Source organism: Mytilus galloprovincialis, chromosome 2 (assembly GCF_965363235.1).
Source record: "Mytilus galloprovincialis chromosome 2, xbMytGall1.hap1.1, whole genome shotgun sequence".
In the NCBI taxonomy this organism is placed as follows: Eukaryota; Metazoa; Mollusca; class Bivalvia; order Mytilida; family Mytilidae; genus Mytilus; species Mytilus galloprovincialis.
In genome coordinates, this window is record NC_134839.1 from 93,198,336 (window position 1) to 93,216,015 (window position 17,680).

Here is a 17,680-nt window from a genome sequence, read left to right on the forward strand (position 1 = left end):
TCTAGTCAGCTCATCAGCTTTATCAATTAACAGTCAACAGATTCTAAAGTAAGTTCAGGATAGGATAAGGATATCATTTATTATAACTGGAGATCAGATCTAGTCAGCTCATCAGCTTTATCGATTAACAGTGAACAGATTCTAAAGTAAGTTCAGGATAGGATAAGGATATCATTTATTATAACTGGAGATCAGATCTAGTCAAATTCAGGATAGGATAAGGATATCATTTATTATAACTGGAGATCAGATCTAGTCAAATTCAGGATAGGATAAGGATATCATTTATTATAACTGGAGATCAGATCTAGTCAGCTCATCAGCTTCATCAATTAACAGTCAACAGATTCTAAAGTAAGTTCAGGATAGGATAAGGATATCATTTATTATAACTGGAGATCAGATCTAGTCAGCTCATCAGCTTCATCAATTAACAGTCAACAGATTCTAAAGTAAGTTCAGGATAGGATAAGGATATCATTTATTATAACTGGAGATCAGATCTAGTCAGCTCATCAGCTTTATCAATTAACAGTCAACAGATTCTAAAGTAAGTTCAGGATAGGATAAGGATATCATTTATTATAACTGGAGATCAGATCTAGTCAGCTCATCAGCTTTATCGATTAACAGTTAACAGATTCTAAAGTAAGTTCAGGATAGGATAAGGATATCATTTATTTATTATAACTGGAGATCAGATCTAGTCAGCTCATCAGCTTCATCAATTAACAGTGAACAGATTCTAAAGTAAGTTCAGGATAGGATAAGGATATCATTTATTATAACTGGAGATCAGATCTAGTCAGCTCATCAGCTTCATCAATTAACAGTGAACAGATTCTAAAGTAAGTTCAGGATAGGATAAGGATATCATTTATTATAACTGGAGATCAGATCTAGTCAGCTCATCAGCTTTATCAATTAACAGTGAACAGATTCTAAAGTAAGTTCAGGTTAGGATAAGGATATCATTTATTATAACTGGAGATCAGATCTAGTCAGCTCATCAGCTTTATCAATTAACAGTCAACAGATTCTAAAGTAAGTTCAGGATAGGATAAGGATATCATTTATTATAACTGGAGATCAGATCTAGTCAGCTCATCAGCTTTATCAATTAACAGTCAACAGATTCTAAAGTAAGTTCAGGATAGGATAAGGATATCATTTATTATAACTGGAGATCAGATCTAGTCAGCTCATCAGCTTCATCAATTAACAGTCAACAGATTCTAAAGTAAGTTCAGAATAGGATAAGGATATCATTTATTATAACTGGAGATCAGATCTAGTCAGCTCATCAGCTTCATCAATTAACAGTCAACAGATTCTAAAGTAAGTTCAGGATAGGATAAGGATATCATTTATTATAACTGGAGATCAGATCTAGTCAGCTCATCAGCTTTATCAATTAACAGTCAACAGATTCTAAAGTAAGTTCAGGATAGGATAAGGATATCATTTATTATAACTGGAGATCACATCTAGTCAGCTCATCAGCTTCATCAATTAACAGTCAACAGATTCTAAAGTAAGTTCAGGTTAGGATAAGGATATCATTTATTATAACTGGAGATCAGATCTAGTCAGCTCATCAGCTTCATCAATTAACAGTCAACAGATTCTAAAGTAAGTTCAGGATAGGATAAGGATATCATTTATTATAACTGGAGATCAGATCTAGTCAGCTCATCAGCTTCATCAATTAACAGTCAACAGATTCTAAAGTAAGTTCAGGATAGGATAAGGATATCATTTATTATAACTGGAGATCAGATCTAGTCAGCTCATCAGCTTTATCAATTAACAGTGAACAGATTCTAAAGTAAGTTCAGGATAGGATAAGGATATCATTTATTATAACTGGAGATCAGATCTAGTCAGCTCATCAGCTTCATCAATTAAGATTCTAAAGTAAGTTCAGGATAGGATAAGGATATCATTTATTATAACTGGAGATCAGATCTAGTCAGCTCATCAGCTTCATCAATTAACAGTCAACAGATTCTAAAGTAAGTTCAGGTTAGGATAAGGATATCATTTATTATAACTGGAGATCAGATCTAGTCAGCTCATCAGCTTTATCAATTAACAGTGAACAGATTCTAAAGTAAGTTCAGGATAGGATAAGGATATCATTTATTATAACTGGAGATCAGATCTAGTCAGCTCATCAGCTTCATCAATTAACAGTGAACAGATTCTAAAGTAAGTTCAGGATAGGATAAGGATATCATTTATTATAACTGGAGATCAGATCTAGTCAGCTCATCAGCTTTATCAATTAACAGTCAACAGATTCTAAAGTAAGTTCAGGTTAGGATAAGGATATCATTTATTATAACTGGAGATCAGATCTAGTCAGCTCATCAGCTTTATCAATTAACAGTCAACAGATTCTAAAGTAAGTTCAGGATAGGATAAGGATATCATTTATTATAACTGGAGATCAGATCTAGTCAGCTCATCAGCTTCATCAATTAACAGTCAACAGATTCTAAAGTAAGTTCAGGATAGGATAAGGATATCATTTATTATAACTGGAGATCAGATCTAGTCAGCTCATCAGCTTCATCAATTAACAGTCAACAGATTCTAAAGTAAGTTCAGGATAGGATAAGGATATCATTTATTATAACTGGAGATCAGAAATAGTCAGCTTTATAAACCAACATTGAAAATATGTGTAGTAAGTGTACGAAATTGTAATGAATATGTCAGCCTTATTCATAAATTAATTATAGTGTGCAAATGAAAGTTTTGCTTTTGAGAGTATTTCTTTTCTATTATGGTACACAAAATGTATCAGGCCTGCTGTAAAACCTAAAGTTGTATAATGTAGATCTAAATATGGCATTGACAGTAGCAAGTCATCTGTGATGTAGTGTCAAGTACAGTTTTAATTGATGTGCACCTTTTACTTGACATTTCCTATGCTAGATTTAACACAATTAATTTACATGCAATACATGTCTCCTTTATTCTGATGAAATTGAGAATGGAAAAGGGGTATGTGTCAAAGAGACAATAACCCAAATAAAGAGTAAAAACCATGTTTGTATATTTCAGAGTTTATTGATGTACACACCTACATGGCATCCCCCACAGTTGATTGTACTACCTCATCACTATTACAAGATATTCCAGAGTTACAACAGTAGACAGTGTGGTATGTGTAGCAGTGTACCCAAGGATCCTGCTCTCTGTCTTGTATGTGGACAGTACCTCTGTTTTAGACAGTCATGTTGTCAACAACAAAGTAGTTATGAGTGTGTACATGTAAGTGAAGTAGTATTTAATTTGTGATACAATTACATTTGATAGTAGGGAAGTAGGGACTATCTTTTCTAAGATTAGGATTAGTTGGTAATTGATACCCACAAAAATAAATGAAAATCGACAGTAAATACTGTTAATTTATTTAATTTCATAGACGAAATTAAAATCGCATTTCATAGTGTTTTTTTAAAACAAATTGAACAGAGAAGCCGTTGAGAAATTTGTGTGTCACTGAACTATTATATTTCAAAGAAATCTGAGAAAATTTGCACCCAATGAGTTATAATAAATCAACAATATAAGTCTAGCATATTCAAAATTAGGAGATGAAATACCTATAATAATTTATAAGTTATATGGTTCTTACTGAACCGCCTTAAGAACTGAAGGGGTTAGTAAAATGAATTAGGGTAGGCCTAAAGCCAAATGCTCAATGGATTTTACTTACCATTTATGGATTTGTAGAGGTCAGTACTGAACTCTATAAAAAATTTATTGCACACTTGAATTTCTTGCCAAGTTGTGTATAAAAATAAACGATAAATACAATAATATTGATGGATGACGTCATTTTTATGCAGTTAATCTGCATTATGCGAGCACCCTAGATTTGTGGTCTACCCAATAAATGCTGAAATACTTGCCATTGTTATTATCTAGCTGGCTACTATGTTATATATAACTAATTGAACACTTTTTTAATACTTTTAATTCTGATTACAAAAAATATGACTAGAAAAACCTTAAATGATCGTCGAATCACCCAAAACTTTTGAAGTTGCACATAGGAAGTAGTGCTCATTAGGAATTCTTATGTAGTTTATTATCGCCTGTGCTTTTGGCTAAGATGTCAAAAAACAATTGTACGAAATATTTAATCGCCGAAAATCTTTTAAGACAAGTAGTTTAGATTTCCCAAATGGCAAAAGTCGTAGGAATATTGTTTGTCATCAATACGTAGTACAACTACATCAGTAGTCTATTATATAATAAGTTCAAATGTTCATGCTGTTGGCGGCAATTTCAAATTAGAAGACGAAATTCGTATCTTTTCAATTTGGAGGCAGGGGTTTAATTAGCGGTGGTCGAGGTCCGTGACCTTCCACTTTCGACTTGGTTACTAGCCACGCCCGACGGGCCTTCCACTCTGAGACAACTATGTCACAGTTATAGTAGTCTCAGTTCCACTTGAAAGAAAATTAAAAATAGCTTTGCAAACCTTTTCGCCAAAGTCTCCAAATAAACGATCTCAAAACTTATTTTAATCATTATTATTCATGACAGCGATGTCAATTTTGTTCAATCGCTAGCTATATACAGAAAATCGCCGACAAAAAATGTGTTAATACGAGTAAAATAGTATCTGACTGACAAAAACAACATTGGAACACAATGACAATGGCTGCCGTGAAAAAGACAATTTCAATTATGGATCCGATTCCGGAAGTGGATAAGGGTAATTCCGGGTTTTTGGCGAATCCAAGCAGGTGGCAAAATACATCTATTCATGGTAAATGAATATAAACACTAGAATTGAAAACCAAAAGATATATGTAAAAGAAAGAAAAAGCAGAAAATATTTAAAACAGAAACTCAAAATTACTTTTGACAAATTTTAATGTCAAAATCCAATACAATGTGACAGCTGGGAACAGTATATCTAACAATATATATGTTCCTTGTCACAGTATAAATTTTCTTTATCAGTGATAAATGTTGATAATGCATGTAAGATGCTTTTAAACTGTAAACATATTACTGCAATTTTGAAGGGGTATTTTTTTTCTCAATTTTGAAGTTTCAGTTAAAGAAGCTGGAAGATTCTTACTTTATTTTCACAAATAACTACCTGCATGTAGGCAAATCATATGATATATAGTTGGCGTCCTTTGGGCCACTCTACCCCCTCCTGTTTGATAACTTTGAAACTGATGAGATCCCCACCTCTCAACCATATACATTCATGTATGGGACTATATATATATAACTAATCAAATGAAATATGAGGGGAGTCCATGGGGTGACCCACCCCCTCCTGTTTGGGAACTTACAAAACGGTCGAGATCCCCACCCCTAAACAATATATATTCATGTGTGGGTCAATATAACTAATTAAATGAAATATAGGGGGAGTCCCCCTACCCCCTCCTGTTTGAGAACTTGGAAAACGGTCGAGATCCCCACCCCTAAACCATATATATTCATGTATGGGACAATATAACAAATCAAATGAAATATAGGGGAAGTCCCTGGGGTCATCCTATGCCTTCCTGTTTGAGAACTTGAAAACCCTCGAGATCCCCACCCCTAAACCATATCTATTCATGTATGGAACAATATAACAAATCAAATGAAATATAGGGGAAGTCCCTGGGGTCACCCTACCCCTTCCTGTTTGAGAACTTGAAAACCCCTCGAGATCCCCACCCCTAAACCATATATATTCATGTATGGGACAATATAACAAATCATTTACATTTACTATGGGCAGGTCAGTCAGACCTCACCTTTGATCCTTGTAGTAGTGAACATTTGTCTGATTTGTGTTGCATAACTATTGTACTATAGAACACATACTCAGTTTTCTTTACAGGGAAACCAGTCCATTCATACTAAAACATGTTCGTACTTAGTCAACACGTACTACTAACAGTCAACTAAAACCAACATTAACTACCTACTAGAACAACTACAATCATTGCGAACTTGTACCACTGCAGACTCACCATAAAAAATATACATTTATATATTCATTGCTATTGAAACCTTGATAACATATAAATTATTTGCCTTAATAATTATTTCATTAGATAAACATAAATGTACAATATATGAATGTTTAATGCCACATCAGAGGCGGATTTAGAGGGTTTTTCAGTGGGCCCACTTACCCCCTTTCCTTTTTGAGAAAAAAATTGGTTGATTATATAGAGAATCACTGAAGCATGACTGGAGCAGGTCCCCTGTTAGGCAGGCAGTGGGTCCCCACTTATGAAAATTTCTGGATCCGCCACTGCACATAATTACGTTTGCCTGGTTTTTGGTTAACTGCCTTCAGCGCTTACAGCGCTTTGATTAATAGAAGATGTGATGTTATGACATCCTATACTGTAAATTCAAAAATTAAAGTAGACCCATGGTATACCACCATCTTGGATTGTACAATCTGTACAAAATCGGTCTAGTTATTTGCCCAAATCAGCAAATTTGGAAACAGATTTGCAATTTAATGGTTAGATTGTTTATTTATATAAAGAAAACTTGTTAATTTATACTATTATTCAAAATATTTTAACAAATATCAACTTTTTGGCTTTAAAAATCTTTTTTTTCAAATGAGCCATCTTTTAGTACAAAAATTATACTTGGCTAATAGGGAATTTTTTTTATTTTCACTTGTGGCAAGAAAACAAGTTCGGTGACACCATGTTTTCTTATATTTTCTTAAAACATATTATGAAACCTATCTTCTCAATTTTTTTTTTTATGCTCTCTTATAAGTTTTTTTTATGAACAAACTAACCAAATTTAGGCAATTTTCAAGGACTCATAGCTTGAAAAATAGCACGGTGACCCATACTTTTTATTATATTTTTGAAAAAAGCATAGTAAAATCTTCATTTTGGCAAATTATAAGAAAATTCTGTCTCAAAAAACATTTACTTATGATCTACCTTAATGCAAGGTTTTTATTATTGTGAAAAAATGCGACAGAGTTGTAAACACAATAATTTAAACTCACATTTGAAAACAGGATTTTTCTCAAAATTTTAAAATTTAAAATCGCATTTAATTCTGAAATGACAAAATAGCAACAATAGATGCACACAATAATTTCTGAATTTACAGTATATGATAAATAACATTTAAATTGCTGAAAATTAAAAGCTGCCTGGATTAATATTTGTAGCATTCTGTACAGTGTGGAGCTGGTACTGGAATGTTTCTACTGATCAACTCCAGTACAGTGGTAGTAATCAGAGGTCCAAGGGCCACACTATGGGGATCTATTTACCTAGATGATCATGGAGAGGAGGACAGAGAATTAAAGTAAGTACCTCAGCCATGTTAACCTTATCTCAGTCCCCAGAGGCAGATTAAGGGTGGGGCATAGCCAGGCCCATTTTGAAGGCCTCACTTAAGATCAAGTCAACTGTATTTGGCATGCAATGGATAAGCATTTGCTTTTCTCAACTTGAGGGAGATTATTTAACCTTTCATCTTAATCCATGGTTCATTGACTTTTTGGAATATTTTGTGAAGTTTGGATTTATTAGGTAATATAATTGAAAAAAAGTATTGACATTTTAATTTCAACACTTGCATTATACATGTATTATCAAAATTTCATCATACAGGCAAAACATATCTCTGTGTCAACAATTTATGTCTAATATATATTTGATTTTGTAGGAGAGGAAAGCCTTTGTTCCTGAGCCAAGAAAGATATAACCTACTAAAACAGCAATGGCTATCACATAGTTTTGATCACTCATGTAAAAGATGGATTTGGCATTTAGACAGATTATGAGTTTGCATTTATATCTGTATTTTAGGATATAAAGTATGTTCCATTCCTGTGATAATCTTTTTTGAAAGAATCTCATCTTTATGCTTGCTTTTGTTTGTTATTAAGATGAAGTATCAATTATGACTGAAATTACATATCTGTTGTGCCAATAAATGACCTTACAGCTTCCTTTATGGCTAAATAGAACTTCACTGTGCCACACCAGTTTAATAATTTATTGTCATTCATGTGTTTATATATTTTTTCATTGAACTGGCCTATTATAGGTAGAAATAATACCATAGTCTACAATAGATGATTATAATTATCACCTATTTTTCTGTGATACCCTTTTATTTGTATTGCTGATATTACAGAAACAGAATAGGATTACTGTGTATTCATTATTATTGGTTAGATACACATTTTTGTTGGTTTCGTGGTTACACGTGAACCACAAGTTCAAATGTTCAACGAATAATACATTTTCAATAGGATTTGTATACAGACATTGGCAAAACCATGAAATTGAATATCCATGAATATGCAAGTTTTCAACAATCCACAAAAATTGATACCCATCAAAATAGATAAATCAACAGTATCAAACAAGCAGACATTACCTGCTGACATAAGCCTTCTATGAAGTGTTTGTTGAAACCGATTATCAGTGCAAAATCTAAAACAGCTCTCTCCTTTAAGGAGCTAACTTTAGAATTTAGAAGACTTGCATTATTTAAGAATTAACTTGCTATTAGTATAACTTTTTAAACAGGTCAGTCTTCAAACACCAACACAACATTAATGTTTTAACATTACTTGTAAAATTATGTTGAGTATTTTTACCTTCTTGCTAGAAACATGATAGCTTCTTTTGGTATCAGGTATTAATGGAATGATTATATACAGTGTATCAACAAGCAAAAAATATCTAAAGCACACATTGAATGGATTTAACAGTTTTATTCCGTTGTATTTTTCTATTTTTTCCTTTCAAATTGCATACGCTGAAATATGATTGTGATAAGTAGATTAAATAATGAGAATTTTGCATATTTTTCTCTGGTTTCATGCCAGGAGTTTCCATATTAGAGAAGTAATGTCAAGTACGAAAGTAGGTGAAAAATAAATGGTTGTTTAAGTTCATCATTAAATTCAAATCAATAAAAGGTGGTCACTTATATGACATGTTTAAAGAATTATTGATAGCATAGGAAAGTGTTCATGTTATATTGTTGATTTTTATGTTTTTTATTCTGTTATATCAGGGTAATCTGTATGTAGACTTGGGTTGATTTACTCAAGTTATTTTAAGTACCTCCATTAAAATAGTTCTCTGATTTTCTATAATCTGTTTACTTTTTGTTTAAGAATTTTGATCATGGTGCAATACTTGATGTATTAACTTTGCATACATGAATAGATGTTATATACATTGCATCTTATCGGTCTTCCCAGTTTTTACCTAAGCACTTCTACATAAAATAAAAAAGGGATTGTACAAATGTATTGATAATTTCATATTACTAATATTGCATGATGTAACTTCTTGCTAATCAATGAAGCTGTGATATGAATTTACATTAACAAGTTTTTTTATATACTTTGTAAAATTGCTAATTAAAGAATTCAGATATTGAAAAACTATAACAAGCGACCAAAAGTGAAATTGTGTAAATGGATTTATTTAAGTGAAATTTCAGAGTTTAATTATATAAGAAGTCTTGGTATTTCATAATTTTCATTGCAACAAATGGAATAAATTTATTTATCACTTAGGGACTTATCATTTTTTATTTGGGAGGGTGGGGTGGTCAAAATACAGAGGGGATACAAAAAAATGTAGTTTGTGGAAAAGGGGGATTCAAATTTTTTTATAAACTCAAAGTGGGGGATCAATATATTTTTTGCACTTGGAAATGAGTAGTTTAAATACATGTACTTCAAGAGACAAAATGTCAAGAAGAACATTACAACAGTCAAATGGAAATAAATATTTTACCACCATACATACACAATGTATCTATAAGTAAGATATTTCCCATAACTTTGGTGATGTAGTAAGCTGTCATTTTGTGTCATTTTATCCCATTCAGAATGCATAGGTGCTTCATAACCCGAATAATATCACTGCATTCACTACATTAATAACAAGCATTAGTGCCAATTTATGTTATAATCAGCCTAAAAGTTTGAAAGAAATTATTATAAGTATAAATTAAAATGAAATCTACAGCGATTTGTGTAAAATTTTGTCCAAACATTCAAATCACACTGCATCATGAAAGAATATAATGTAGAGCAATAAATTCTCCAATAAATGGTCAAATATTCTGTATACAAACAGTTGAATATTGATACAATAGATTATTCTGAGATGCGGAACACACTAATGTACCCTTTTTTATCATTAATATCAGATTCCTTTGGGCATCTATACCTAGCTCTCATTCCCTCAAAGTTTTTTTTTAGGCTAATAAATCAAAATTCTGGGTTACTATCACGCATTTATAAATGAAATGTCACACATTTATAAATGAAATGAAGTATGACAAGAAATAGATCCCTCTTAGTAAATAATGTGCTTTTACTGTTTTAAAAAGTTTTCTTTAATAGCCCAATAGATAAAGGAAATTAGAAAAAAAATCAGAAAATTTAGCCTCCCAAAGCACTGGCTTGCCCTACCCACTAATATTCGTGGAAGAGTCCTACATGTATGTCAAGGCAATTTTCCCTCAAATAGGGTTTTGGACTGAATCCACTGAGAATATTTCATGTTTACAATATTTCTGTGAAATAACATGATACAAGTGTTTTGCATGTTAAAATTTTGGCATGTTTATTAGACAATGTTAGAGGGGGGATCACATTTTTTAAATGTTTTTACAGGGGGGATCAAATAAAAATAGATAAATTTTATGACGGGGGGGGGGGGGATCAAGAAAATTTTATATATTTGATATCAAAATGACCAGCCTCCCCTCCCAGGTAAATAATGATAAGTCCCTTATAAGAAAATCTGATTATTTGTTATATTTCAATTTTCTATGCTAAATAAGGACCTAACTGTATTGATGCTCCTCATTATCATTACATTTCAAATTCACCTTTTCCATGGGTAATCTTATTGTTTGTATACCAAAAAGGAAACCAATTAAAATGTGTCTGTGTACAATTTTGAAAATATTACCCAGAATACTTTAGATTCTGAAAAGGCGATTTGTTATGTCATTTAAAGAATTCCATCATAAAAGTTAATTCTTTGAATGATTACATCTATTTCACTATGTTAAAATGTGGTACCAGACCATGTGTGCTTATATTTTGGGTTTGATTGGCACAGAATTTTCCATAGCTTTAAAAATATTTGTTGTCTGAAAAGCATTACTCTTTATATTTTAAGGGGTAGCAAAATGTGATTACCTCTGAATCAAAATTTTGTTTTATATTCTTTTCTCAACATACCTTTAAAATTATCAAATTATCAGCATAAATTCTTCAAGACTTGTGTTTACTGGTTGTTTTTTTTCTAATCTTTATTTCAGACCTATTTTCCATAACATTAGATATTTAAGTATGTTCCTCAATTTTTAATTAGTGCACATTGTAAATTGTGAGCCTTATGTTAAATTTTTTGACATTTTTGTATATTTAATTTCCATTTTAAAATCTGTTTGAATAGGGGTCTTTTTTATTGAATTTGTATATTTCTAGAATATCATTGATAAAAAACCTTTGGGTATTGTACAAATGAAATCAGACCCACAAGACCTGAGACTCTTAACGGATGATTTAATACTTTGTTGGATTGTTTTTTGTTGATATTTTTCTGCTAATAATGTTATGACTGAATCAGTCAACTGATCAATGTGATATAAAATCAAATAAAACATAAAAATCTCTGTAGTGTTAGTTCTATGTTTATTGCCATACAGTTTTCTCTAAATAGTTTTAGATGCATTTTGCTAAGCCAAAACAGTAAGTTTGTGCTAAGCCTACATCAAGTGTTCAGATTTTTATACAACCTTTTAATTTTTTGGTCGTATATTGGTATCACGTCGTCATTGTAGTCGTCAGCGTCATCTTTAGACAGTTTGTTTCCGGATAATAACTTTAATATAGGTAAATAGAAATCAATAAAATTAACATAACACAATGTTTATTACCACAAAAGGAAGGTTTGGATTGATTTTGGGGGTTATGGTCAATAAGGTTTAGGAATGAGGGGCCTAAAGGGGCCTAAAAACAAGCATTTATCTAGTTTTAGGACAATAAGTTGTGTAGAAGTATTTCAATTGCTCTGAAATTATACCACAATGTTTAATACCATAGGTAGAAGGTTGGGATTTATTTTAAGGGTTATGGGGCAAACCGTCTAGGAAGAAAGGGCCAAAAAGGGGCAAAAAAAAAAGCATTTTTGTAGTTAAAAGACAATAACCTGTGTAAAAGTGGATGAATCTTTCTGAAATTATACCACAAGATTCCATACTACTAAGTATGGTTAGGGTTGACTTTGGGGGTTTATGGCTCAAACAGTTTATGAATTAGGGGCAAAAATGGGGAACACAAGGGTTTATTCTGGTTAAAGGACAGTTAAGACAATTTGAAAGCAGTGTAAGGGAGGTAATCCAAAAGTAATGTTTGAACTAATTCACACTGCTTTTAAATATGTGTATTGGAAATTTGTCAATAACTTTAGTATAATAAACTCCATTGGGCCAATAACTTAAGTATAATTGGAAATTTGCCAATAATATTAGCATAATGGGAAATTTGCCAATAACTTAAGTATAAGTAAATATACATCTTTAAAACTTAAACCCAAGGTTTGAAACCAGAGAAGGCAGTTTGGGATTGATTTTGGGGGTTATGGTTTAGGGGTATGAAATGGGCCCAAATAAGCATTTTTCAAGTGTCCAGACAACAACTTGTTGAACAGTGTATAGAATTGCCTGAAATTGTATCACAAGTTTCCACACCACAAAAGGATGGTAAGGATTGGAGTTGTGGAGTTATGACTCAATCTGTTTAGGAATTAGGGACAAAAAGTGAGAAAACATGGGTTTCCTGGTAAATGGACAAATACTTTAGTATTTGTTTAATGTTGGTACTCTTTGCTATTTGTTTGCTAGTTCTAGTATGAAATATTTTAAACTGTTTCTAGAAATATCAAATATTTTGATTTAAGTACATATAATAATTAAGAAATTATGATTGTCTTGAGATCATTAGCTGTAAATTTATTTTTAGAAGTTACAATTAATTAATATTAATTTTAACCATGACTGTATGTCATTTTATATTTTAATGCTTTATGATGTATTTAAATGAGTAGTTATTGTTGCAAACTCCATTAGAAATTTTAATTGATTATTTTTTAAATAAGGGACAGGGTAGGTGAAAAAAAATTGGGGGGGGGAGGTCATAATTGTTCTCATTTCAGATGTCAGAAATTAAAATAAAAAAATGTATTGCTCTAAAGCAAAAAAAAAAAATTGTTAATTTCATTAGACCACATTCATTCTGTGTCAGAAACCTATGCTGTGTCAACTATTTAATCACAATCCAAATTCAGAGCTGTATCAAGCTTGAATGTAGTGTCCATACTTGCCCCAACTTTTCTGGGTTCGACCTCTGCAGTCGTATAAAGCTGTGCCCTGTGGAGCATCTGGTGAAATTTGATTTAAATATTCATGTATTGCTTACTTCTTTACCAAGACCTTATGATTTAAACTTTTAGTCTGGCAATAGTCTGTTGGCCAATACCTCATTTAAAGGGTACAACAGTTGCATATAAAATCCAAGGGCAAAGTAATCTTTCCTTTTTGCTTGGCATCCTTGGTTGTTGTCTGTCAAGCTTAACAAACAAAAATCTTTTGCTCTGAAACTACAAGGTCATATTAAATTAAAGTTGACCACAATCTTCATTGTGATATCTGGTTTCCAAAATGTGTTTGATAAACCTGCCAGCCAAACAACTTGTATAAAAGTAAATCATGGGGGTAACGTGTGTTGTCTATAATCTTGAAACCACTAAAATAAAATACAGTATAAATTTTAATGCACTAGATTCGCATTTCGACAATCAATGTCTCCTTAGTTATGTCGGAGGACAACATATTTGATTATTTAAAATCTTGTATCTATAATGCAAGCATTACAATGTATAATGGTATAATTGAAACTTAATCTTTATTGTATTGAATAGTAAATGCTGTTACTTGAAAAAGTTCAGAACATTTTTGAAAAAGTATTATTATTGAAAGATCATTCAAAGTTTCATTTTGATCGTGAAATCCAAGGCGTGACCAAAACTTAATAATTAGAAAACAACATTTCGTTTGTCAACTGATGAACGTGTACTTTTAATTGGCTAAAGCCAGTTAATTACTTATAAAGAACGTTACTTTATGCTTTTATGTATTTTTGTGATATATAAATCTACCCATATATTTAGACATGTTTTCATTTAAGAGGCTTTAACTTGGCATCAAGATAATAAGACCATATGGAGCGTAACTTGTAGAAAAATATATAATAATATACCAATAATAAGTGAATTGAGAGGGGAGTGGTCTCCCCCTGTCTTAACGTGTACGTTTTTGGAAGGGTTTGACCAAAGAAGTTATATCATTTGATTTTACATACAGGTGTATTGAACATGTTCTTTCCATTAACAATGTCGCCGCCATATATCCTTGTGCTAATTCAGTGTGAAGCAATTACCAATCACCAATCAATCAATCCATTAAAAATACAAAGTTTTCTAAATTGGGTTCCATTAATTGTAAACTAGAGACAACAGACATATAACCCGAATTTGATTTTAGCGGTCATCTCAATACCAGTGTATGACAAACAAGATGATTTCAATTTTGAAATTATAAAGTTTCCCAAATTAAGCAGCGATTTACCAAATTCACCCACACATGGAGTATACATAGCTCAACACATATGATTTTTAGGAGCTTGAAGCTGCTACTTAGAGTTCGATGCCCGAGCAACAAAAAAAGAAGTCGGGGTTTTCTGAAAGATTGTCTGGTCCCTTTTCTCAGAAGGTTCAATAGAAAGTACCAAGAGAAGAGCTAATAAATTAATATTCATTGTCTAATTAAACAAATAATACAGGATGGTATTGCATTATTGATTCTAGGTGCTAACTTTTTGCAGCATTTCATCTACCCTACAGTTTTGCCTGTATTTTTTTTTAACAACATTATATATTTATTCATCAAATATGCTTGTTACATTGTTACACCAAGAAACCAAGCTTTTCTTGATGCATCCTGTTAAATATTCCACTGATTACCCAGGTTAGCAATCAGCTGCTAATATATATGTATATATTATAATAATATGTATAAACTTCAAATACAATTATACAACATTTTAATACATTATGTTTTATTCTATCATTCGTCTACTCTAAACTTCTTTTTAGTGACTGTAAGAATGGATTAAGTTTCATTGTTCTGTTTTCGTTGTATCTTTTTATGTATTCTCGAACAAAAATTTGATAAACATTTACCTTTGTCAATTTCTGATTAGATACATAATATGATTTGTATATGGAAAACCTAAGATTGTACCGAAATAATTCAGACCAAAATAATTTTTGTCAAATTTTTTATATAATACCTACAAAACAACAATGTAATTAGGTCATAATAAACTTTCACATTCGTCTATATTCAAGGCACATGTAAGACCTGTAAAACCTACAAAACAACAATGAAATTAGGTCAAAATATACTTTCACATTCGTCTACATTCAAGGCACATGTAGGACCCGTAAAACCTACAAAACAACAATGTAATTAGGTCAAAATAAACTTTCACATTCGTCTTTCCCAAATACTAATTGCTTTAATGATACTCTAAAATTTAAATTTGATTTTATCATTAACTCATAAATACTTTTCCAAAATTTTTCTAAAAATCGATATGAAATAAAAAAAAAAAGTGGTTATAATCTTCTTCTTCGTTACATACATTACATAGACTGTCATTCTTCTGTTTCCATTTAAGCAATAATTGTTTTGTTGGTAATATGAATTGTAAAAGTTTCCATCTATATATTTTTAACTTATTTTCTTCTAAATAATGAAACATGAAAACATATAGTTGGTTACATACGCAACTATTATCAGCACCCGCAGTGCGCATGCGCTAAATTTGATCGCAATCGATATCGATAAATTTACTATAGATTATTTAAGGAAATATTGAATTTTGGTTAGCTGACAGTAAACAAAAATAAATATCTTTTTCATTGGCATCACATTAGAAAATACATTTTCTTAGCTTTCTAATGACATATTTTATAATTGAATCGGGATAGCAGAAGTTACGGCCATTTTCATTTTTAAAAAAGTGGTTCATTCCCTATTACTTCATACAATTCAAAACCAAAAACGTTTGCAAATGAGTTTTCATATATGATTACATCTTTCACTATTTTTAGAAATAAATTCATTGGCATAAATATATGTTCTTTGCTTTATAATCTTTTCAATGGTATGTATTTGGTATTTTAGAAAATTTAATGAATCGGGGCCTTTTTTATCCAAAACTGGAGTTATTGTCATTGTTTGAAGATAGCGAGAAAATTTCTAAGTCCATGGAAAAATTATATTGATATAGTACTTCCATGGTCCTACCAAGTAAATCGCTCACAAGTCACAAAACAAAGTTTAATCTATTTGTACATAAAATATTTATACGTTTAATACAAGTTTTATATCATGAATTTAAAAATTCAGTAAATAAAGTAAAAGAAGTGTAACTTTTAATATAAAAGAATTTTATTTATATTTATTTTTGTCCAGCCGTCAGTTTTCTTTATTTTTGATAATATAAAATCTTTCACTACTACATTAACTCAGACTTTTGAATGTTTTTCGTGAAGCGTATTAAAAAAATTGAAATCCCATCTAAATTGATTTTTTTTTCAATTTTCTTACATTAAAAGTTTTTTTTTAAATAATTAGGCGGCCGTAACTAAACAGTTTTGATACTTAAACATGTCATCTGATTTACATAGAAGTAATAGATAAATATTTTATATATATGTTATTCTCATGTTCTAAAAAGACCGATGAAACAGGAAAAGTGTCATTATCTTAAATTTTTCAGATGCAGTAACACTTTCAGAAGATCTTTTGTAGTAGATGGATTTGGAATGAAATCGTCAAATTTTCTTTCATCAACTTTATACCTTTTCACTGATCAGTTTGATTGGCAATATGAATCGCTGTACTATCTTACATGTACATGTAATATATACTAGTCTATTGCTTGTTTGATGTACATTCTCCTTTTATCATTTTAACTGGTACTGAGAGAAATAAATCGCATAGAACAAAATAAAATTAATTTTAATTTGTCTCTGTCCTTTCAAAAGTTTCTATCGTGAAATATATTAAATTTTTATACTTGAACATTACTGTAAAATTTGTAGTAAAAAGGAAACTTATTTTAATTATTGTTCTGTTAATGTAAAGTTAACGGAGAGCTGTCTCATTGAAACTCATACCAACTCATCCCAAATCTTCTTGCATTTATATTGTACATGCATTTGCAGAATTTTTTTTTTTATTTATCGTATGAATGAGATAGTTGGAATCGTTAGAATTCAGTATTATACATGCAAACAGATGTCTGCGACCCCTGTTGTTTCGATTAGCATGTTTTCTAAAGATATCCGCGTGAAGTTCACAAATTTCATCATTCATTTGATCACCTGTTGTGAATATCAGATAACACTGTCAAGTTCAGTCAAATCCGTGGTTTAACTTTCCTACACATATCAGTAATATTATTTTCCGCGAAGGGTATTTCCCCCCTTTTTTTATATATTATACTCGGAACATTATTGTAAACACTTTT

The 17,680-nt window shown here is 31.1% G+C and overlaps 1 protein-coding gene across 4 annotated transcripts in view; it reads left to right on the forward strand.

Moving 5' to 3' along the window:
- LOC143064902 (E3 ubiquitin-protein ligase ubr3-like) overlaps window positions 1–8,883 on the forward strand; it is a 57,493-nt gene extending 48,610 nt beyond the window's left edge. For all 4 annotated transcript variants that reach the window (XM_076238104.1, XM_076238106.1, XM_076238107.1 and 1 more), the window contains 3 exons: window positions 3,073–3,282; window positions 7,193–7,332; window positions 7,696–8,883. In XM_076238104.1, coding sequence (XP_076094219.1) covers window positions 3,073–3,282; window positions 7,193–7,332; window positions 7,696–7,813 — 468 coding nt within the window. In that variant the 3' untranslated portion in view covers window positions 7,814–8,883. The remainder of the gene's footprint in view (window positions 1–3,072; window positions 3,283–7,192; window positions 7,333–7,695) is intronic.
- Window positions 8,884–17,680: the final 8,797 nt, after the last annotated feature.